The 23,756-nt window shown below is 37.9% G+C and overlaps 1 protein-coding gene across 3 annotated transcripts in view; it reads right to left on the bottom strand.

The window, feature by feature from the left end:
* The window catches only part of LOC101885373 (potassium/sodium hyperpolarization-activated cyclic nucleotide-gated channel 2), a 169,599-nt gene that overhangs the window by 91,657 nt on the left and 54,186 nt on the right, over positions 1-23,756 (bottom strand). For 2 of the 3 annotated variants that reach the window (XM_087241430.1, XM_087241429.1), the window contains exon 4: positions 4,554-4,772. In XM_087241430.1, the coding sequence (XP_087097556.1) occupies positions 4,554-4,772 (219 nt within the window). Of the gene's footprint in view, positions 1-463; positions 2,761-4,106; positions 4,773-23,756 lie in introns of those variants that run through there. The other variant, XR_015478971.1, reaches the window with a different exon arrangement.

Below are 23,756 nucleotides of genomic sequence, written 5' to 3'. Positions count from 1 at the left end.
ATGAATGATTTCCGGAGCTTTCCAAGATGTGCATTCATCAAAGCATTGTAGTCTAGAATTACCCACAACTGCCTGAAAATTTGGAAGACATTGTGTCAGTGATCTGATGACAAAGCAAGATTCATTAGACCAAAGCTAACGCAGCATTTTATTTTACCGGATAAGCCTGAAAGTCAAGTCGTAATGAATTCAGACAGATGCTGACGCTTACATGCAAACAATACATGACAAAGAAGTCTGCCAACATGCAGTGCCCCAGTTCTGTCTTAGTACATTCCACCAAAAAGATGTAGATTTTCATTTAAAGTACACAAAATAAAAATCAGAGGAAGGCTAATTAAACTGTAAATGTTAGAAGAAGATCAAAATATCAAATATAAAGTGCATTGAGTGTTCTGCAGCATTTACAGTTGAAACCAGAAGTTTACATACACTAAAAAAATGATTATGTTCCTTTTTTTTTAATGTCTGAAGGGAAATCATACTAAACGTTTACTATTTTAGGTTCGTTAGGATTACCTAAATGATTTAAATTTGCTAAATGCCACAATAATAAGAACATTTTTTTGTAATTTCTAGACAGTCAAAAGTTGACATACATTCCCTTGATATTGTTTAGCTTTGCTTTTAAACTGTATAACTTTGGTCAAATGTTTTGGGTATCCTTTCACAAGCCTCTCACAATAGTTTGTTGGAATTTTGGTCCATTCCTCCTGACAGAATTGGTGTAACTGAGTCAGATTTGTAGGCTGTCTTGCTTGCTCAAGTTTTTTCAACTCTGCCCACACATTTTCTATAGAAGTTAGATCAGGGCTTTGTGATGGCCACTCCAAAACATTCACTCTGTTGTCCTTAAAGCACATTTGAACTAATTGGGCAGTATGCTAAGGGTCATGGTCTGTTTGGAAGACCTATTTGTGGCCAAGCTTTAATTTCCTGGCTGATGTCTTGAGATGTTGCTTCAGTATTTCTACATAATGTTCTTTCTTCATGATGCCATCTATGCTGTGAAGTGGACCAGTCCCTCCTGCAGCAAAACAGCCCCACAACATGATGCTGCCGCCCCCATACTTCACAGTTGGGATGGTGTTTCTAGGCTTGTAAGCTTTCCCCTTTGTCCTCCAAATGTAACACTGGTCATTATGACCAAACAGTTCAATCTTAGTTCCATCACACCACAGGACATGTCTCCAAAAATTAGAGTGTCTCCAAAACATGTCTCTTTTTCCCAGTGTAAATTAGCAAATTGTAATCTGGCCTTTTTGTTAATTCTGGCTTGATGATTTTCCCATGTTGTCACAGAAGTTAGCAGTGTATTTGAGGTTTTCCTTAAATACTAGTCTACAGTTGTGCCTCCACTTAACTCAAATGTTGTTAATTAGCCAATCAGAAACTTCCAAAACCTTGACACCATCATCTGAGCTTTTTCAGAGGCAGAATAATCTTATTGTAAAATTGACTTTTAAGAAAAGTTATAACAATTTCTCTAAAAATATCTCTCATTATTCTGGTATTAAGCAGAACAGAAACCTATTTGATAATCCTGACTTACCTAAAAGAGAAAAAGTTTAGTCACATTAACATCTGACTTTTTTTTTTTATTAAAGGTTATGTGCCTTTTTATACAACATATGTAAACTTCTGGTTAAACTGTATATGATCTAAAAATACACAAAGCACCTATAAGAAACATAAGTTGGTAACACTTTATTTTGATGGTTCATCTGAGTATTAGTAGACTGTCTGTTTAATATCTGCTGATACTGCTCCTTCAACAGACATTTAAATGACTATAAGAAACTTTGCAAATACATGTCAACCTACCCTAACCCTAACCTAACAGTCTACTTATAATCTAATAAGTATTAGTTGACATGTAGATGCAATAGGGATGTAACGGTATCAGAATTTCACAGTACGATAATACCTCGGTATGAATGGCACGGTACGGTATTTATTGAATCATTTACAGGAAAAACAAAACTAATGAAAAGACTCGAAAAAAGTGCCAAAAGTGTCAATGACATACAAATTAGCCATCTATCTATGTAAGTTTCGAAACAGGAACTTCAATTTTTCAATTTTAATAACAAAAAAATTATTAAACCATGTAAAAAAATAAAGTTTCAATTTAGTATTGTTGAAAACTCATCACATTCAACATTTAATCACTCACTCACTTAGATAGAGATGGGGTTTTTTAAGGAAAATGATCATATAACTATAATCTGGTAAAAGCTGGTATCTCTGAGCATTTACAATGTCCCCTGCAACAAAAAAAAGAAAAACCCTCTCATTTGGGACTGAGGTTTCTGGGACAGAGATATGACTTGGCCCAGGTTGACAGTAGTGGGTAACGTTGTGCATTGTCTTTCCCCCACTTGAGAGGACAAGCCATGAGTGAGATAGAGGTTTCTTTGCGGTACAAGTCAATGTCTGCATCAATCTGAACAGTGTGCTGTGTTCTGCAGTCCCCATGACTGTTATTAGTCGTATTCCCCGACTTGCAGGCACGTGCACACATAGGGCTCAACCTGTGCAGAGCACATGCCCTTTTTAGTCTTGGATAGAAAGTGCCCTTCCAAAATGATCAAAAGTGCCCCCGCGACGCGACACACCCTCCGTCCCGCCCTTCAGTAGGCGCGCGACAACACCGCTCTTGAGTATGCGCGCTCAACCCCCCGAAAACCGAAATGCTTCCACACATCCGATTTAAAACTCGCTTTAGGTTCGATCATCTCCAGCTCTTTTTCATTCCCGCTACTAGCAACACACTTCATTTCCGCATTACTGGATCTGTAGCGACAACAGACCGCAAAGGATGATGGCCACGCCTGGGCTGATGGGAATTGTAGTTTCCGCTACCTCCCGTTCGCTTCATTCGACTGAGCAAATTTCTCAGAAGACCTATAGTTTTATCAAGTCATGCGACTACGGTAATATTGAAAAAAAATTGCTATTGCGGTATGACGGTATTTACAATACCGTTACATTCCTAAGATGCAATGTAACAATCGGACCATCAAAATAAAGTGTGACCCATAATTTTTTTTTTTAAATAACGCTACAATTTTCACATAATATTTATTACAGCATCGTAATATTTTTGACAGCGTCCAAAATGTTTCATTCAAGGATCTGGCTTCTCCAAACCCTGCTTTTCAGAGCACATACTCGGCTCTGATTAGTCAGCAAATCCCACTGTGCTCTGATTGGTCTGATGACCATACTCTGCTCTGATTGGTCAGATGCAGCACATTTTGTTGAAATCAAACACTCATTATTTCTTTTATTCATTTTCCTTCAGCTTAGTTCCTTTATTTATCAGGAGTTGCCACAGCGGAATGAACCGCCAACTTATCCAGCAAATGTTTTACACAGCGGATGCCCTTCAAGCTGCAACCCAGTACTGGGAAACACCCATACACACTCATTTACACACACATACACTCAAACACAACGGGCAATTTAGTTTTTCCAATTCACCTATACTGCATGTGTTTGGACTGGGGGGAAAACTGGAGGGTCCGGAGGAAACCCACACCAACACGTGGAGAACATGCAAACTCGCACAGAAATGCTAACTGACCAACCTGGGACTTGAACCAGCATCCTTCTTGCTGTGAGGCCACAGTGCTAACCACTGAGCCACCGGATCACCCAACACTCATTATAAAATCTGAATTTCAGCAGGTTTACTTTTAGAAGACAATAAGTCAATTTATCCAGCCCAGACTCACTGAAAATATGTGCATCAGTGTAAGTTGTGAAATGTAAAATACGTTGCTCCGGGTACATTTCACTGAACGTTTCAGATGACAAATCCACTAGAGGGCGCTGTGTACATTTTTGTAAATCTGTAATACATTACTTAGCGTACGTTTTGTTGTACATTTCAGATACACATCTTTCTTGTTCACATGCAGGAGAAGGCAGGGCTTGTCGAAAAAAACACCTGACCAGTGGATCGCTGACCAAAACCCAACCAATAGTGTTTTCAAAAGCAAACATACAGAAAAGTGCACTGCGACTGCATAGTTTTACCTTGATTTTACATTGCTTTAATCTCTTTTGGGAAGCGTGCTTCACCAGACTTGAACTTGAGCGTTCTGCATCACAAGTACAACACCTTACAATGTGAGCTACTTAGAAAACTGACTAGCCAGAAAAGTATCCATATGGAGATAGATAGGTGACACAAACCTATACAATTACAAATCATTGTCAAAATCAAGATGTTTTATGGTATTTTTTTGATGTTGCGCAAATAAATTCATGAAACTAATTTTTTATTCGTCTATAAATTGTCCCTGTAAATATCATTAATGTGAACAGGAACAAAACTTGACGCCATCATACTGCCCCCTAGCATTAAATTTATTATTTATTCTTTTTCAATTGTCTACAAAACAAACCATCGTCATAATAACTGGCTAAGATTTCTAACTTCAACTGTATTTCCACTGAGCCTGTGTTGCAATTGTCGTTTTCCTTTAGACACTGCATGAAATCAACCATCCAAAAAAGAATAATAGCAAGCCCAGTTTCTTTACCTTTTCCTGGTACTGTCGGCGTGAGGAGTCCAGCGATTGGATGAGGGCCGTGGCGTGTCCGATGAAGACGGCGTAACAGGTCGCTCCCACGATCATACTGAGCATCGTCAGCCAGATATCAGAGAGACTCTCCGGAGCCTGACGACCATAACCAATGCACAACATGTGACTCATGGCTTTAAACACAGCAAACGAGTACAGCTCACTCCACGTGTCATTCTGCAGAGAGAGAGAGAGAGAGAGGAGAGGGATTTTACCATAAAAAGAAGTTGTGGTAGAGCATTTTTACTGTAAAATGATATTGCAATAGGGCACTGCTACTGTAAAACACATTTACAGGTAAGATACTGTAAAAGTGCAGGTAAATTGCAGGCAACAGTGCTGCCAGTAGGTTACTCAAAAATGTAAATAAATTACAGCAAAAGTTCTGTAACAATTGTCATATTGTAAAATTTAAGTGTAGTAAAAGCATTTTACCTTAAAAAGAAGATGTGGTTAGGCTATTTTACTGTAAAATGAAATTGCGGCAGGCCCTGCTACTGTAAAACACATTTACAGTTAAGTTACTCTAAAGCGGTAAATTGTAGGCAACAAATTGCACAAATTGTAGTGCTGCCAGTAAATTACCACAAAAGTAAATGAATTACAGTAAAATTACTGTAAAGATTAAATGTTACAAAGGGCATTTACCATAAAAAGAAGTTGTGGTAAGGCTATTTTACTGTATAATTAAATTTTATTAGGGTCTTGCTACTGTACACATTTACAGGTAAGACTGTAAAGGCAAAGTTGCGATACACTGCAGGCAACAGTGCAGCAATGTAGTAAAGGGCATTTTACCATGAAAAGATGTTGCGGTAAGGTTATTTTACTGTAAAATAAAATTGTGGCAGGGCCCTGCTACTGTAAAACACACTTACAGGTAAGTTACTGTATAGCGGTAAATTGCAGGTAACAGTGCTGTCATAAAAATTACTGTAACAAATGGCCATATTGTAAAATTTAAATGTGGGAAAGGCATGTTACCATAAAAGAAATTGTGGTAAGCCTGTTTTACTGTAAAATTAAATTGCGGAAGGGCTCTGTTACTGTAAAACAAATGTACAGGTACGTTATTATAAAGGCAAAGTTGTGGTAAATTGCAGGCAGCTGAGCTGCCAGTAAGTTACAGCAAAATGTAAATAAATTACAGTAAATGTAATGTCATATAAAAACTTACCACATCAATATGTCATACCATATCAATTTGTCATATGAATTTACCATAAAAAAGATGTGGTAAGGAACATTTTACTGGAATATGAAATTGCAGCTGTGACCTGCTACTGTAAAACACATTTACAGGTAAGTTACTCTAAAGCGGTAAATTGTAGGCAACAGTGCTGCCAGTAAGTTACTGCGAAAGTAAATTAATAACAGTAAAAGTAATGTAAAATTTAAATGTGGTAAAGGGCATTTACCATAAAAAATAGTTGTGGTAAGGCTATTGTAATGTAAAATAAAGGGCCCTACTACTGTAAAACACATTTACAGCCAAGTTACTGTAAAGGGGTAAAATGCTGGAAACAGTCCTGCCAGTAAGTTACTGCAAAATGTAAATAAATTACTGTAAAAGTACTGTAAAATTTAAATGTAGTAAAGGGCATTCAAGCATAAAAAAGTTGCGTTAAGGCTATTTTACTGTAAAATGAAATTGAGGCAGAGCCCTGCTACTGTACACATTTACAGGTAAGTTACTGTAAAGGGGCAGTTGTGGTGAATTGAAAGCAACAGTGCTGCCAGTAAGTTACCGCAAAAAGTAAATAAATTACCAAAAAAATACTTTAAAAATTGTCATACTGTAAAATTTAAATGTGGCAAAGGGCATTTAAGCATAAAAAAGTTGTGGTAAGGCTATTTTACAGTAAAATGAAATTGCATTAGGGCCCTGCTACTGTACACATTTACAGGTAAGTTACTGTAAAGAGGCAGTTACAGTAGTTACTATACATTTTAAATGTGGCAAAGGGAATTTTACCATAAAAAGAAGTTGTGGTAAGACCCTGCCACAATTTCATTACACAGTAAAATATACTGTATAATAAAATTGTGGAAGGGCCCTGCTACTGTAAAACAAATTTACAGGTAAGTTCCTGGAAGAGGTAGTAAGTTAAATCAAAATGTAAATAAATTGCAGTAAAAAAAACTGTAACAATTGTCATACCATAGCATTTAAATGTAGTAAAGGGCAATTTGCCATAAAAAGAATATGTGGTAAGGCTATTTTACTGTAAAATTAAATTGCAATAGGGCCCTGCTACTGTAAAATACATTTACAGATAAGTTAATGTAAAGGGGTAAACTGCAGGCAACAGTGCTGCCAGTAAGTTACTGCAAAATATAAATAAATTGCAGTAAAAATTTTGTAACAGTTGTCATACTCTACCATTTAATAGTATTAAAATGCAATTTACCATTAAAAAAAGTTGTGATAAGACTATTTTACTGTAAAATAAAATTGTGGTAGGGCCCTGCTACTGTAAAACCCATTTACAGGTAAGTAACTGTAAAGAAGTAAATTGCAGGCAACAGTGCTGCCAGTAAATTACCGCAAAATGTAATTAAATTACAGTAAAAGAACTGTAAAAATTTGTATGTAGTAAAGGGCATTTTACCATGAAAAGATGTTGTGGTAAGGTTATTTTACTGTAAAATAAAATTGTGGCAGGGCCCTGCTACTGTAAAACACATATGCAGGTAAGTTACTGTAAAGAGGTAAATTGCAGGCAACAGTGCTACCAGTAAGTTAACTCAAAATGTAAATAAATGACAGTAAAAGTACTGTAACAATTGTCATACTGTAAAATTTAAATGTGGTAAAGGGCATTTTACCATAAAAGAGTTTGCAGTAAGGCTATTTTACTGTATAATAAAAATTGCGGAAGGGCCCTGCTACTGTAAAACACATTTACAGGTAAGTTACTGTAAAGGCGCTGTTGCTGTAAATTGCAGTAAACAGTGCTGCCAGAACGTTACCACAAAATGTAAATAAATTACAGTAAAAGTACTGTAACAGTTGTAATACTGAACAATTTAAATGTAGTAAAGTGTATTTAACATTAAAAAGAAGATGTGGTTAGGCTATTTTACTGTAAAATGAAATTATGGCGAGCCTTGCTACTGTACACATTTACAAGTAAGTTACTGTAAAAGGGTAAATTGCAGGCAACAGTGCTGCCAGTAAGTTACCGCAAAAATACAATCAACTGTCTAACAGTGCAATTATCTAAAACTCTTCCCTAAACTCCAGCATTTCTAAGTCTGGGCATGACAGAGATCAGTGTGGCGAGGGTCTGCCAGCGGCCTCAAACAAGAAGCCATTAAATGTGCCCTTTTTAAAAATGCGTCTGCTGCCTGACTTATACTGACATCCGGCTAATTCCCAAGGCAAGATTAATTACGCTTGCTGTCCTTTGGCCAAATGCTCAAACTCCTGAACCGAGCACAGGAGGGGAAAAAGAAAAAAACAGGATCTACTGCATCCATTCAGGATGAGACTAATTACTTTATATGTACACAGCTCACAAATAAAATATGTAGATAGCAATTTTAGCCGACTGTATGCTATTTTTGTAGCATGTATGTTATGCACGATACATAAATTTTCTTAAAGTGCGTAGTACAAAATAAAAGCACACAGCATTAGCACTGTATCCCACAATGCAATTTACACAACTGACCTTCCACTTATAGCAGAGGTGAACGTTTCATCATCTATTCTGGCAGCCAATGTGAGGACATTTTACTCAGAATGCACACTTAAAACATGGAGATTTACACATTGAAACCCATTATCAGAAGTTAGCATTTTCCAAAACGGCACTGTCATGTAAATGAACAATCAAAATGCATGAAAAGCTTTCAGATGTGGAGTGAAAACGGTGTCACGTACACTGTAAAAACCCCTCTAAAAACATTCGGCCACGCAGTAAGTCATGCACTTAATAATAATAACAATTCCTTACATTTATAAAGCGCTTTTCCCCTTTACACATAGGGGGGAATTTGCGCATCCACCACCACTGCACAGCATCCACCTGGATGACGCGACAGCAGCCATTTTGCGCCACACCACACACCAGGGGCCTCATGTATCAACGCTGCGTACGCACAAAAACTTTGCGTACGCCAGGTTTCACGCTCAGAATCGCTCACGTTTGGATTTACTAACAATGAACTGAACGTGGCAATGTGCGCAGCCCCACGCCAGCTTTCTGGCATGCGTACGCACATTTTTTGTGCGTGTCTGTTTTATTTCTCTTGGCGACTCCTAGAGGCAGTTGTGTTAAATTCCTCTCTACAAAGTGTCTTTGAGCCTTGCAATGGCAGCTGTATGAGACGAGTTCATCTAGCAGGTTTCTATACCATACATTTGACCAGCCAAACATTAAAGCACAATTTACAGCGGTCGCCTGTTTTCCCAATGTAATCCAAGCTCTCTACTGCACGCACATTGCTATAAAGACACTATCTGAAGATGAATTTGCATGCGTGAATCAGAAACATTTCCATTCAATAAATGTGCAAATAAAATATGATGCACAGACTTATTAATGATTCCTACTTGTCTTTCTCGTGATAAATAGTTGGCAAAATCTGATATGTAGCGGGGAAAAAAGAAGAAAGAGTTCATCAGATGCTGGATTCGAACCGAGTTCATGCTCGAACGTGTCAAAACATGTTGACATGCGTCTTACAAGCTGCGCCACTGATACTGTTAAGGGTTCTGCAGCATTTTACACCTATAAATCACACTATTTCTTTTTTAATTCACTCAGTGCGATGTTCAGACCCAACTGTGTTCACCGCATCAGCTAAACTCTCCCACTCTATTTTTTTCTTTTGTTGTTAATTCCGGAGAACAAACTTGTAAATAACACCGCTTTTCTCCGGTCTACCTCCGAAAGCAGCACCTCCAATTCACATTCTGTTCAAAGTTTCTCTTCTTGCTTGCTTTTGCCATTGCTTTTTTGTTGGGTTTTGCCAAAGTAGAGTCATTAGCATATTCATACGGGGGAGGAGGCAGGGAGGGGTTTTGTGCTCGTGCATGTTGCGCTCAGTTTCACGTTCATTCGGATGTACAAAAGAATATGCGTGAGATTCGGCAGAAAAAAATTCGGATGTATGAAACACTGCGTACGCACATTTACAGCTTTGTGTGTACGCAATGTTTTAGTAAAATTTCCATGCAAGTCTTTGTACATGAGGCCCCAGCTGATTGGTGGAGAGGAGTGATGAAGCCAATTATGATATGGGGATGGTTAGGAGGCCATAAGGACGGAGGCCAGTGGGCAGATTTGGCCTGGATGCCGGGGTTAAACCCCTACTCTTTTCGAAGGACATCCTGGGATTTTTAACGACCACAGAGAGTCTGGATCTCGGTTTAACGTCTCATCCGAAAGACGGCGCTCACTGAGCAGTATAGAGTCCCCTTCACTATAGTGGGGCATTAGGACCCACACAGACCGCAGGTTGGATGCCCCCTGCTGGCCTCACTAACACTTGATTTGTTTTATAACTAACACTTTAATAAACAAAGTTTTGGTCTTGATGATGACAGTATATAATCCTTCGGTAGATATTTTGCAAGTTCAGTTAATTATAGACAACTGTGTTATTCATTCATTCGTTCATTCATTTTCCTTTGGCCTAGTACTTTATTTATTAGGGGTCGCCTCATATGAACCGCCAACTTATCCAGCATATATTTTTTGCAGCGGATGCCCTTTCAGCCGCAACCCAGAACTGAGAAACACCCATACACTCTCACATTCACACACACTCATACACTACGATAGAGGTCTGAATTCCTGCGGGCGCCGCGGGACCCGATCAGATTTCTGCGGCGCAGGAATAAATTTCCGAATAAATCGCGGGAGCGGTCGGTAACGGGTTTTATTTGGGACGGGAGCGGGCTGTCTAGCAATATCGCGGATATTGCTATGCAAATGAGAGAGAGGGAGTGCTTTGCCTGTGTGTGTACTTGGTGCTTGTGTGTGTGTATGTTAGTGCGCGCGCGAATGAGAGAGAGAGAGAGAGAGAGAGAGAGAGAGAGAGAGAGAGAGAGAGAGAGAGAGAGAGAGAGAGAGAGAGAGAGAGAGAGAGAGAGAGAGAGAGAGAGAGAGAGAGAGAAAGAGACAGAGAGCTTTCCCAGATAGCAAAATACACTCTGGCCAGTTCCGGTTAGATTCTCGCCTGCCGGAGACTAACTACTCGGCCCGGCTCCGGCTGCCGGACTGCACTAACACACACACAAGCACCAAGCAGACACACAGGCGTTTGCTGTTATATCAACTCAAAGGGTTGTAATACCATGTATCAAGTACCAATTTAATACAAAAAAGGTTTCATATAAAGGTATATAAATACTGAGTCGCGCCAGCTCCGGGCCGCAGCGCACATTACTCTCGGGCCGCCGCATCTGGCCTGATTTATTCGGGCTGGAATCGGGCAGTGAGTCCATAAGCATCTGGCCCGAATAAATCAGGCCAGATGCGAACCACCCCCCACGGCCAAAAGGTCCAGAATATGTCTTTTTAATTATTTATTATATTTATTATATAATCAATATAATTTATTTATATTCAATATATATTGTAATAAAGTGTTATTTAAATAACTCTGGCCAGTAATTCGAATGCCATAGAGCCTCAAAGCCACAATAATGTGATGCGAGTCACGTGACATAACCCACTGAGTGGTCACATTGGAATCTTTGATGCGACATCCATGGGGAGTTACGCTGTAGGTCGAAAAGAGCAAGAGAGGCAGAAAAGGCAGGCAGCGGCGACATATTGAACATATATGTACATAAAGACTGCCAAACAGGTAAGTGACTTACTTCCTAACAGATGAAAATCTGAGGTTCCAGGCTAACTGGCCGCATTAGCCTGGACGTCCTGTACCGTTATATGTATTGACTTGTCCAGCACATGACATCCCTTTCCCTATTTTAAGGATTAAGTAACTGCACGATGAAGGCTTTAATGGCAAGCGGAGTTCTCAGCCGTTAGATGTCAATTCACCGAAAAAGGTGCTAATCCCGTCACGTCTGTGTTTTTGAGGCTGTTTGCTCACTTATTCTGATAGGATATAAACCTGATCGCTCAAACCACTTCAGAGGGTGATTTGGGATGCATTCCAGATGGAGCTGGATAGGTATTATCATTTTTTGGACAAAATGAATATAAACTAAATAAATTAAGACCTGGAGAAAATCTGACCTGCGCCTGAAACACCTGTAGGTGCGCATTTACAGCCAAAACTCTATTAAACATGTTTACTATAAGCATAAAACCTGTTCTAACTTTTCAGACCTGTAGCCAGGGGGGTTCAGGTGGTTCGGAAGACCCACCCCTCACTTACAAAGGTCCAGAATTTGTCCCAAATGAGCTCATTTGAGCCTATTTTCATACTATTTTGACTGCTATGCCACCATAAATAATGAAAATAATCCATCGAAAAGGGCTTCTTTTTTTTAATCAAAGAGGCTAGAAAAAATCTGAAGAATTAATTATTATTGTATTATTATTATTATTATCATTATTATTATCATTATTATTATTATTATTATTATTATTATCATTATTATTATTATTATTATTATCATTACTATTATTATTATCATTATTATTATTATTATTATTATATTTAATGATGTCTTAATTATTATTTTTAATTGAACTACAGTTGACTGCTGGCTAGTTTGTTTTTCGTCTAATAAATGATAGTTTTTTAACTTTAAAACTTTAACAGATTGCTATTTTTTCCTTATGAAATATGATGTAATTAATTTGTATTTTAAAAATTAGTCTTGTTTGAATTTTTTTAACTGCAATTTTTAGGAAATATTTTTAGTACATCAAAAAGTGTGGTTATGATGACATCTGACTAGCTTATCCAGCCAAAAAGTCACTAAAATGCAGTATTTAAATCTCATAGTTAAATACAGGCGTATAACTGCACAAAGGTCCACTTTTTGAGAAAAAAAAGAACCACCCTTTACACCAGGCTGGCTACGGGCCTGCACGGGGAGAACATGCAAACTCCAACTGACCCAGCCAGGATTTGAATCAGTGACCTTATTGCTTTGAGGCGACAGCGCTAACCACTTTCCTTTTTACTTTCAAAAGAAAAACTTGAAAAAAATAAAAAGCCAAGATTTTCAGAGTGGTCTGAGATTATGGACTCTACAGTGTGTATGCAGTTGGTGGTATCTATTGTGCACATTTGCATGCAGAGCAGAAGAGAAGCAGGTGGAAAAAAATGGGAAATGAGGAAAGTCAGAGGGAGCAGGTCACTGTAAGAATGCCGGAGTGAACAGGCCTGAATTATACATGAGACTACAGCACTTTGCCTTGAAAACAGAAGAAGCAGAGTGTCCATGCTGGACACACACGCAGAGAGAGAGAGAGAGAGAGATAGAGAGAGAGAGAGAGAGATAGAAGTGAGAAGTGAGGATAGAGAAGGACACATTGTACAGCGGCCATTCAACATACTGTAGCTAGGACTAAATTTAACCTAAAACCTGCATACACAGTTGAAGTCAGAATTATTAGCCCTCCTGAATTTATTCAACGCATTTCTAAACTTACTGTAATTATTTATAGTTACAGTTTAGCTATACATTATAGTTATAGTTAAGTCATTTCTAATAACGGATTTCTTTTCTCTTTGCCGTGTGATGACAGCACATAATATTTGACTAGATATTCTTCAAGACACTAGTATTCAGCTTAAAGTGACATTTAAAGGCTTAATCATGTTAATTAGGCAAGTTGGGGTACTTGGGCAAGTCATTGTATAACGGTGGTTTGACAATAGAAAACAAATATTGCTATTAATAATAGGGGGCTAATAATATTGACTTTAAAATGGTTATAAAAAAATTAAAAACTGCTTGTATTCTAGCCAAAATAAAACAAATGAGACTTTCTCCAGAAGAAAACAATATTATAGGAAATACTGTGAAAAATTCCTTGCTCTGTTAAACATCATTTGGGAAATATTTAAATTCTTCTTGCTTATTTTGTAGATAACTAATAAATACATTAAAATGAAGATAAACATTATTACAAGAAAGATATATCACTTGCATTTCATTTGTCATGTTTAAAATATAATTACATACAATTACTCATATCGTGATATGAGATTTTGGTCATACCGCCCACCCTGCAGCAAAAAATAGTACATAGATTTACATTCATGCATTTGGCAGATGCTTTTATCAGAAATGACTTACAGAGCATTCAAGGTTACTTTTTTTCCAGGGCTATAAATAGCAGCGTGCTATTCTGAAGAAACCAATATCTTTTGCAAAAGCTGCATATCCTTCTGTGACTAGACTAACCCAAAACATGAAATAAAGGTTAAACATAAAAATGCCATTAATACATTTACCTAAATACTATTAATACAATTACAATTAGATACAGTTAATATAAAGATAATGAATAAATAACAAGAACAAATAACTGAATACTGAATTTCAATGACATAATTAAAGAGCAAGATGGAGAAAAGTGACAAATAAATCCATATTTTTTAATATAAATGAAATGTTAAAATAAACTAGTTGAATATAATAAACATTTTTAAATATACATAACAACTAAAATTATATTTCAATAAGAAGAATAATAATAATATCAATAAAAATAATAATAACTAAATGTTCTATACATTATTATTATTATTATTATTATTATTATTATTATTATTATTATTATTATTATTATTATTATTATTATTATTATTATAATTATTACTACTACTACTACTACTACTATCAATAACAATAATAATAATAATAATGATGAAAATGATGATGATGATGATGATGATAATAATAATAATAACAATAATAATAATATTAATGATAATAATAATAATAATAATAATAATAATAATATTAAATAAATACAACATTTTGAACATGGATTAATTATTTAGATAAACTAGCTGAATAAAATAAATAAGAATAAAATAAACATTAAAACCAAGATAATATTCCAATAATAATAATGATAATGATAATAATAATGATAATAATAATAATAATAAGAAGAAGAAGAAGAAGAAGAAGAAATAAATGAATCCAAAATTTTGAACATTACAGATTAATTATTTAAATAAACTAGCTGAATAAAATAATAATAATAATAATAATAATAATAATAATAATAATAATAATAATAATAATAATATGAATAATATAAATTGTTCTAATATTTATTATAATTATGGTCATGATAAATATTAGAACAATGAAATAAAATATTATATAATAATATTATGTATAATAAATCCAAAATTTTAAATATAAATATTCAAATAAACTAGCTGAATAAAATAAATTATATTAAAATAAAATTTTGCAAAAAATTAAACAACATTCAATATTAATAAGAGCAATGATAATGATAATAATAAGAATAACAATATTAATAATAATAACATTTTCTTAACATATTTATTATTATTATTATTATTATTATTATTATTATTATTATTATTATACAAACAAAGAATAAATAAATTAAACATTACTGAATATAAAGCAAATATTAAAGTTAACTAAAAACTATTATTTCATTAATATTAATAGTAATAAATGTTCTAATGTGTATTGTTATTATTAATATTATTATTAATAATAATATAATAATAATAACAATAATAATATTAATAATAATAATAATTGTTAAATGTTATATTTTGTAAACGTTCTCATTATTATTATTATTATTATTATTATTATTATTATTATTATTATTATCATTATTATTATTATTATTACCAATGGTAAAAATAATAGTTATAATAAATTAATAAATACAAAAACTTCATTATAAATTAAATATTAAAATAACCTAGCTGAATATTTTTTTAAATAAAGATTATTAAAATAAAACAATATTAAAAAATAAATAATAATACAAAAATAAATAAATAAAGTTAGTTCAGAACTTATGACTCAGCCCACCCTGTGCTTAACTACAATACATTTCAATTGCAAACAGTATAATGAAAGTGAGAAAAGCCATATGCCAGAAAGGCAGAGAAAGCATGAGCGAATGAGCCGCAGAGGATCAGAGACACTTTCTTGACGGCTCTCTCATTCATTGGCTCATTCATTCATGCCCTGGTCTGCAGTGATAGAGCAAGTATCTGGGAAGGCATTCATTAGGCGTACAGAAGCGTGTGCCCTGCAGCGGATAAGCTCTGCCAATATCAGACTGCCTGTAATAGTGCATTGGGGCCGCCAGCCTGTTCTGACTCTATTTACAAAAAGCTTATCTGAACATACAGCAGTGCTCGCGACGACACACACACACACACACACACTCCAGATGCACACGCTGTAATATATGTTTTTAATCTCGACCAAGACAATCCAACATCCCGTCACCGATACATTCATCTCCACGTCCGAGTCAGTGCGCTTTTTATCATCTCGAAAATGAATGTGGCAGTCAAGTGGAAAGGGTGATGATACTGTGTATGTGTGTCTATCTGCTATATACAGTATACACATATATATATATATATATATATATATATATATATATATATATATATATATATATATATATATATATATATATATATATATAGATGTGGAGGAAAGCAGGAGTACATTTTGGATTGTGTGACACAAAAAGGTTATTATTAGTCCCCTCTTGACCTTTGACCTTTTGAGGGGCCGTTCCATAGGGCGTTTACTATGTAGAAGTATTGGGCAGAGCTAAACAGTCAGAGATGTAAGAGCAGTGTGGGGGGAGATAAACTGACAGAGATGTAGGAGAAGGGGCGGAGCTAAACAAACAGTGATATAGAAGCAGTGGGTGGAGTTAAACAGGTAAATATGTAGTAGTGGATGGAGCTAAACAGGCAGATATGTAGACGCTGCGGGCGGAGCTAAACAGGTTAAGATGTAGAAGTAGTGGGTGGAACTAAACAGGAATGGATGTTGAAGCAGTGGGCGGAGCTAAACAGGAATAGATGTAAAAGCAGTGGGTGTGGTTACACAAGCAGTGATGTAGAAGAAGTGGGTGGAGCTAAACAGAAAAAGATGTAGAAGCAGTGGGCGGAGCTAAACAGGTATGGATGTAGAAGCAGTGGGTGGAGCTAAACAGGAAAAGATAAAGAAGCAGTGGGCGGAGCTAAACATGAATGGATGTAAAAGCAGTGGGCAAAGCTAAACAGAAATAGATGTAGAAGCAGTGGGCGGAGCTAAACAGGAATTGATGAAGAAGCAGTGGGTGGAGATAAACAGGTAAATATGTAGCAGTGGGTGGAGCTAAGGCTGATGTGTAGAAGCAGTGGGTGGAGATAAACAGGTAAATATTAAGCAGTGGGTGGAGCTAAACAGGCAGATATGTAGATGCTGCAGGAGGAGCTAAACAGGTTGAGATGTAGAAGCAGTGGGTAAAACTAAACAGGAATGGATGTTGAACGAGTGGGTGGAGCTAAACAGGAATAGGTGTAGAAGCAGTGGGCGGAGCTAAACAGGAATAGGTGTAGAAGCAGTGGGTGGAGCTAACCAGAAAATGATGTAAAAGCAGTGGGTGGAGCTAAACAAGCAGAGTTAGGGAGCCGTGGGTGGAGCTAAACAGGCAGAAATGTAGTAGCAGTGGGTGGAGCTAAACAGGCAGTGACGTAGAAAGCATTGGGCGAAGCTAAAAAGACCATCATAAAGAAGCAGTGGGCGGAGCTAAACAGAAATAGATGTAGAAGCAGTGGATAGAGCAGAACAGGCAGATATGTAGAAGCAGTGGGTGGAGCTAAACAGGAATATATGTAGAAGCAGTGGGCGGAGCTAAACAGGAATGGATGTAGAAGCAGTGGATGGAGCTGAACAGGCAGATATGTAGAAGCAGTGGGTGGAGCTAAACAGGAATGGATGTAGAAGCAGTGGGCAGAGCTAAACAGGCAGATACCTAGAAGAGGTGGGTGGAGCTAAACAGGCAGTGACAGAAGCAGTGGTTGGAGCTAATCAGACAGTGATATAAAAGCAGTGGGTGGAGCAAACCGGCAGCAATGATGAAGTAGTGGGCGGAGCTAAACAGGGAGTTATGTAGGGGTGTTTTTTTTTCTATGGAGGCGGAGTTTAGCCTTAATATTATGCAAAATAAAGAAACCTATATCACAATTGTCTGTTTTGTAGATTTTACCTTCAATATAGCTGCTTTAGACTTTCGAGCAGGCTTTACAGGATATTTTAGAGCACAATTAGAGACTTTTTATGTCAAGAGATTACAAGAATTTGGACTTTTTTCAGTTCACAACCCCATTAAGACATTTTTAAGTTTTACACCATAGACTGTAAAATATATGGACGTAGTATCCGTGACGTCACCCATAGGTTTCTAAAGAGCGCAAAAGAAGCCACAAGTAGGCGCGGCCAACCGTCGCCATTTTGTTCGCGTGTCATCACATCCACGGCGGGATACCAAACAAGGGCAAAGAGGCGGAGAGTGGGCGGAGCTACAGACACCTGCAGACAGTTTGCTTGGACCTGATTCAGACACACTTTACTTTGGGAGAACGCCTTATACTTTATCACCTGTGACTCGTTTGTGTTCTGACCACTTGTGCTTTGTTGTACACTATATCAATAAAGTGTTTAGACTTTTAAAAACACTGCTGTAATACATTGAGCCACTAAACATTGTTCTTATGACGTTTTTCAACAGGAGGAAAACGCGAATTTTTTCCAAACACTTCAGATATAGTCTGTTAGTTAATGTAAGACTATTGATGAAATCCAGCATAACACTGTATGACAACGCTTCAGATGTCTGTTTTAGAGCCTAAAGCTAATCAATCCGTCAGATTCTGGAGTACATTACAGCTCTAAATATAAATAAAAATGATAAATGATCTTTAAATAAAACAAATACATGTATAGAGATGGTATACAAGTATATAACTTTACTCACATGGGAAACGGAGGCCATGTGAATGGTTTGTGAGCACAATTAAGTGCACTCAGCATGCCAAGCCATCTGATAATTGTAGGAAACAAGTCCAAAAGACAGTCGACTGTGTAAAGCCACATAAAACAACACAGAAATACGATAAATATGCCGAGTTCAGTGGCTAATCTGCAGGATTCAGCTGAGGTGATGTGACGCCGACCAGTGAGACCTAGCTGTCAATCAAGTGGCCACTCCCTTAATTATGCAAACTTAATATAACTTAATATAAAGGAAACGGATGAGTTATAAAAAAATTCACCCCCTCACAGTTGTCATGAAGGGTAATATTAGCTGTATTAACCAAAATCTTTTTTTGTACCAGGCTGTAAACACCTTTTTTTCTGCTGTAAAGTTGGCCATTCTAACAGTGGGCTCAATTGAAATTTGCTCTGTTTTGGAGCCAGGAGCGGCCAGGACTAGCGGAATTTCCCATGAATTGCAGTTTTAGTTACTTCCGTATTGGCTTCCTGAGAGAGAGCGGGAGGTTGCCGCTTGTTTTACACTAAGACATAGAAAGCACAAGTAACAGCCCCTAGTCACTTTTAAAGCTCTTTAAAAGGCGGCTGCTGGATGAAACTACAGAGGATGTCGGGCATTCATTCGGAAGACGATCCTAAAGTTCAGGAGCCTGTGCTGATAATAATCTAAACCGCATTACATGCCGTTAAATGTTCTACATTACGATTACAAAACGAGCCCACATGGGGAATAAAGAGCAGTTAAGCTTGATTAAAGTGCTTTCCGGGAAGCATCTCATAATGTGAGCACTCGGAAAGTCCTCCAGGTCCAGATAACGCCAGTGCTTCCCCGAGGACTGAAGACTCCTCTGGGACTCTGGAGGGGGGTTTTCTCAGAAGGAGAGAAATAGTACACTGTGTTTAAGCCACTTACACATATAAGTCAACAAACACACACAGTCTCACATTTACCTGCAAGCACAGACACAACTAAACACTTACACACCTATGCACACACAAACAGACAAGCATACACTCGGCGGCCACTTTATTAGGTACACCCGTCTAACTGCTCGTCAACACGCATTTCTACTCAGCCAATCACATGGCAGCAACTCAATGCATTTAGGATGTAGACATGGTCAAGGCGATTTGCTGCAGTTCAAATCGAGCATCAGAATGGAGAAGAAAAGGCATTTCAGTGACTTTGAACGTGGCATGGTTGTTGGTGCCAGACGGGCTGATCTGAGTATTTCGGAAACTGTTGATCTACTGGGATTTTCACGCACAACCATCTCTAGGGTTTAGAGAGAATGGTCTGAAAAAAAGTAAATATCCAGTGAGCGGCAGTTCTGTGGGCGCAAATGCCTCGTTGATGACAGAGGTCAGAGGAGAATGGCCAGACTGGTTCCAGCTGATAGAAATGCAACAGTAACTCAAATAAGCACTCAGTACCCCGAGGTCTGCAGAAGAGCATCTCTGAACACACAACACATCCAACCTTGAGGCGGATGGGCTACAGCAGCAGAAGACCACACCGGGGGCCACTCCTGTCAGCTAAGAACAGGAAACTGAGGCTACAATTCACACAGGCTCACCAAAACTGGACAATAGAAGATTGGAGAAACGTTGCCTGGTTTGATGAGAATGCTGCAACATTCAAAAGGTCAGATCAGAATTTGGTGTCAACAACATGAAAGCATGGATCCATTCTTCCTTGTATCAACGGTTCAGGCTGCTGGTGGTGTAATGGTGTGAGGGAGATTTTCCTGGCACACTTTGGGCCCATTAGTACCATCTGAGCATCGTGTCAACACCACAGCCTCATTTCATACCACTTTTTGGTATGTAACCCTTGATACACAATGTATTCTAAGCTTTTAATCAATGGACCAGATGCTCAGAAGTCTAAATTCCTCCAAAGAGAGAGAAGATACAACAACAGTGAAGGACTCGGACACAGAGGTAAGAATAATAAAAGATTGTATTGTAAAATGTTCACAGAAATATATAAAAAAAATAATAATAATACAAATAAATAAAACAAATTCTAGTTGTTTTTTTTTCACACTTATCTAATGACCTCAATCTTATTTACACTCTCTAATAACACTTCTCTTTCTTCACGGGGTTTTATGGCTATATCACTAATAAGGTAAGTTAATATTATGTTATTTTTCTGTTTTTCTATTGTTAAGGGCTAATATTATATTTTGGTTACTATTATAACAATAATATAATACTAATATACTAATAACAATACTATAGTAAAGGTTTATAAGTGTAAGTTAATAATACAATATTAAAACTGTATTATTATTTAACATATAATCAAGATTTCCCTTCTTAAACCAATTAACTTCTCTCTATAAAGCTTCAAAAATTGCAACGAATGAACACTCTAAAGGAACAATGTACAAATAAAATAAAAATGAAAATAAAACATTCACTTAAAACATTTCAAAATTTCCCAAAAGTCCAGTACAGGTGATAAACTTTCAAAAAGATTCTTTTGCAAAACAACTAGGTTGCAATTTCAGTTCCAGAGATCCAGGATGTTATGTAATGTCATGTCATTTAGGGCGGGACTATAAATAATTTAGGGCAGGACTATCCGTCATTTAGGGCGGGACTATGAGTAATTTAGGGCAGGACTATCCGTCATTTAGGGCGGGACTATGAGTAATTTAGGGCGGGACTATGAGTAATTTAGGGCAGGACTATCCGTCATTTAGGGCGGGACTATGATCAATTTAGGGCAGGACTATCCGTCATTTAGGGCGGGACTATGAGTAATTTAGGGCGGGACTATGAGTAATTTAGGGCAGGACTATTCGTCATTTAGGGCGGGACTATGAGTAATTTAGGGCAGGACTATGCGTCATTTAGGGCGGGACTATGAGTAATTTAGGGCGGGACTATGAGTAATTTAGGGCAGGACTATCCGTCATTTAGGGCGGGACTATGAGTAATTTAGGGCAGGACTATCCGTCATTTAGGGCGGGACTATGAGTAATTTAGGGCGGGACTATGAGTAATTTAGGGCAGGACTATTCGTCATTTAGGGCGGGACTATGAGTAATTTAGGGCAGGACTATCCGTCATTTAGGGCGGGACTATGAGTAATTTAGGGCGGGATTATCCGTCATTTAGGGCGGGACTATGAGTAATTTAGGGCGGGACTATCCGTCATTTAGGGCGGGACTATGAGTAATTTAGGGCAGGACTATCCGTCATTTAGGGCGGGACTGGAGTAATTTAGGGCGAGACTATCCGTCATTTAGGGCGGGACTATGAGTAATTTAGGGCAGGACTATCTGTCATTTAGGGCGGGACTGGAGTAATTTAGGGCGAAGCTGTCAGTCCTTTAGGGAGAGGCCATCAGTTTTTAGGGTGGGGCTATGAGTATTTTAGGGCGAAGCTATCAGTCCTTTAGGGAGAGGCCATCAGTTTTTAGGGTGGGGCTATGAGTATTTTAGGGCAGGATTATCAGTCCTTTAGGGCGGGACTATGAGTAATTTAGGGCAGGACTATCCGTCATTTAGGGCGGGACTGGAGTAATTTAGGGCGAGACTATCCGTCATTTAGGGCGGGACTATGAGTAATTTAGGGCAGGACTATCCGTCATTTAGGGCGGGACTGGAGTAATTTAGGGCGAGACTATCCGTCATTTAGGGCGGGACTATGAGTAATTTAGGGCAGGACTATCTGTCATTTAGGGCGGGACTGGAGTAATTTAGGGCGAAGCTGTCAGTCCTTTAGGGAGAGGCCATCAGTTTTTAGGGTGGGGCTATGAGTATTTTAGGGCGAAGCTATCAGTCCTTTAGGGAGAGGCCATCAGTTTTTAGGGTGGGGCTATGAGTATTTTAGGGCAGGATTATCAGTCCTTTAGGGCGGGACTATGAGTAATTTAGGGCAGGACTATCCGTCATTTAGGGCGGGACTGGAGTAATTTAGGGCGAGACTATCCGTCATTTAGGGCGGGACTATGAGTAATTTAGGGCAGGACTATCTGTCATTTAGGGCGGGGCAATGAGTATTTTAGGGCAGGATTATAAGTAATTTAGGGTGGGACTATGAGTAATTTAGGGCGAAGCCATCAGTTTTTAGGGTGGGGCTATGAGTATTTTAGGGCGAAGCTATCAGTCCTTTAGGGAGAGGCCATCAGTTTTTAGGGTGGGGCTATGAGTATTTTAGGGCAGGATTATTAGTCCTTTAGGGCGGGACTATGAGTAATTTAGGGCGGGACTATCCGTCATTTAGGGCGGGACTATGAGTAATTTAGGGCAGGACTATCCGTCATTTAGGGCGGGACTGGAGTAATTTAGGGCAGGACTATCCGTCATTTAGGGCGGGACTATGAGTAATTTAGGGCAGGACTATCTGTCATTTAGGGCGCGGCAATGAGTATTTTAGGGCAGGATTATAAGTAATTTAGGGTGGGACTATGAGTAATTTAGGGCGAAGCTATCAGTCCTTTAGGGAGAGGCCATCAGTTTTTAGGGTGGGGCTATGAGTATTTTAGGGCGAAGCTATCAGTCCTTTAGGGAGAGGCCATCAGTTTTTAGGGTGGGGCTATGAGTATTTTAGGGCGAAGCTATCAGTCCTTTAGGGAGAGGCTATCAGTTTTTAGGGTGGGGCTATGAGTAATTTAGGGCGAAGCTATCAGTCCTTTAGGGAGAGGCCATCAGTTTTTAGGGTGGGGCTATGAGTAATTTAGGGCGAAGCTATCAGTCCTTTAGGGAGAGGCCATCAGTTTTTAGGGTGGGGCTATGAGTATTTTAGGGCAGGATTATCAGTCCTTTAGGGACTGGTTATAAAGGAGTGTTAATTCCATCCATCCATTTGTCAATCTTCCTTTATATTGTTAGTAACATCCATCTTTCAACCATCCAATCATTTCCCAAAGGACAAAATCATGCACTGCCCTACATTTTTTCTAATCTCAGGACATCACGATAGAGGAAAAGAAAGGACAACCTTAACTTCATTAATGGCACTCATGGCAAATTTAACCCTTTCTGCACATCTCAGTTAAGCAGAGTTGACTAGTTTTTATTAAATTATAGCTGGGCATAATTCAATAACCGGTGGATATCGCCGGGGACATGTCACCTCCACCCATGCTAATTATTAGCAGTGTGATTTTCAGCCTCGAGTCTTCAGCACCACACCATTGAGAAGATCACTAATGGCTTCTCTGTAAAACGTTCTGCTGTGAA

The sequence above is a fragment of the Danio rerio genome, chromosome 2 (genome assembly GCF_052040795.2).
Source record: "Danio rerio strain M-AB ecotype USA chromosome 2, GRCz13ab, whole genome shotgun sequence".
Taxonomy (NCBI): domain Eukaryota; kingdom Metazoa; phylum Chordata; class Actinopteri; order Cypriniformes; family Danionidae; genus Danio; species Danio rerio.
Note: the sequence above shows the minus strand (reverse complement) of the source record. Positions and strands in the feature narration are given on the sequence as shown.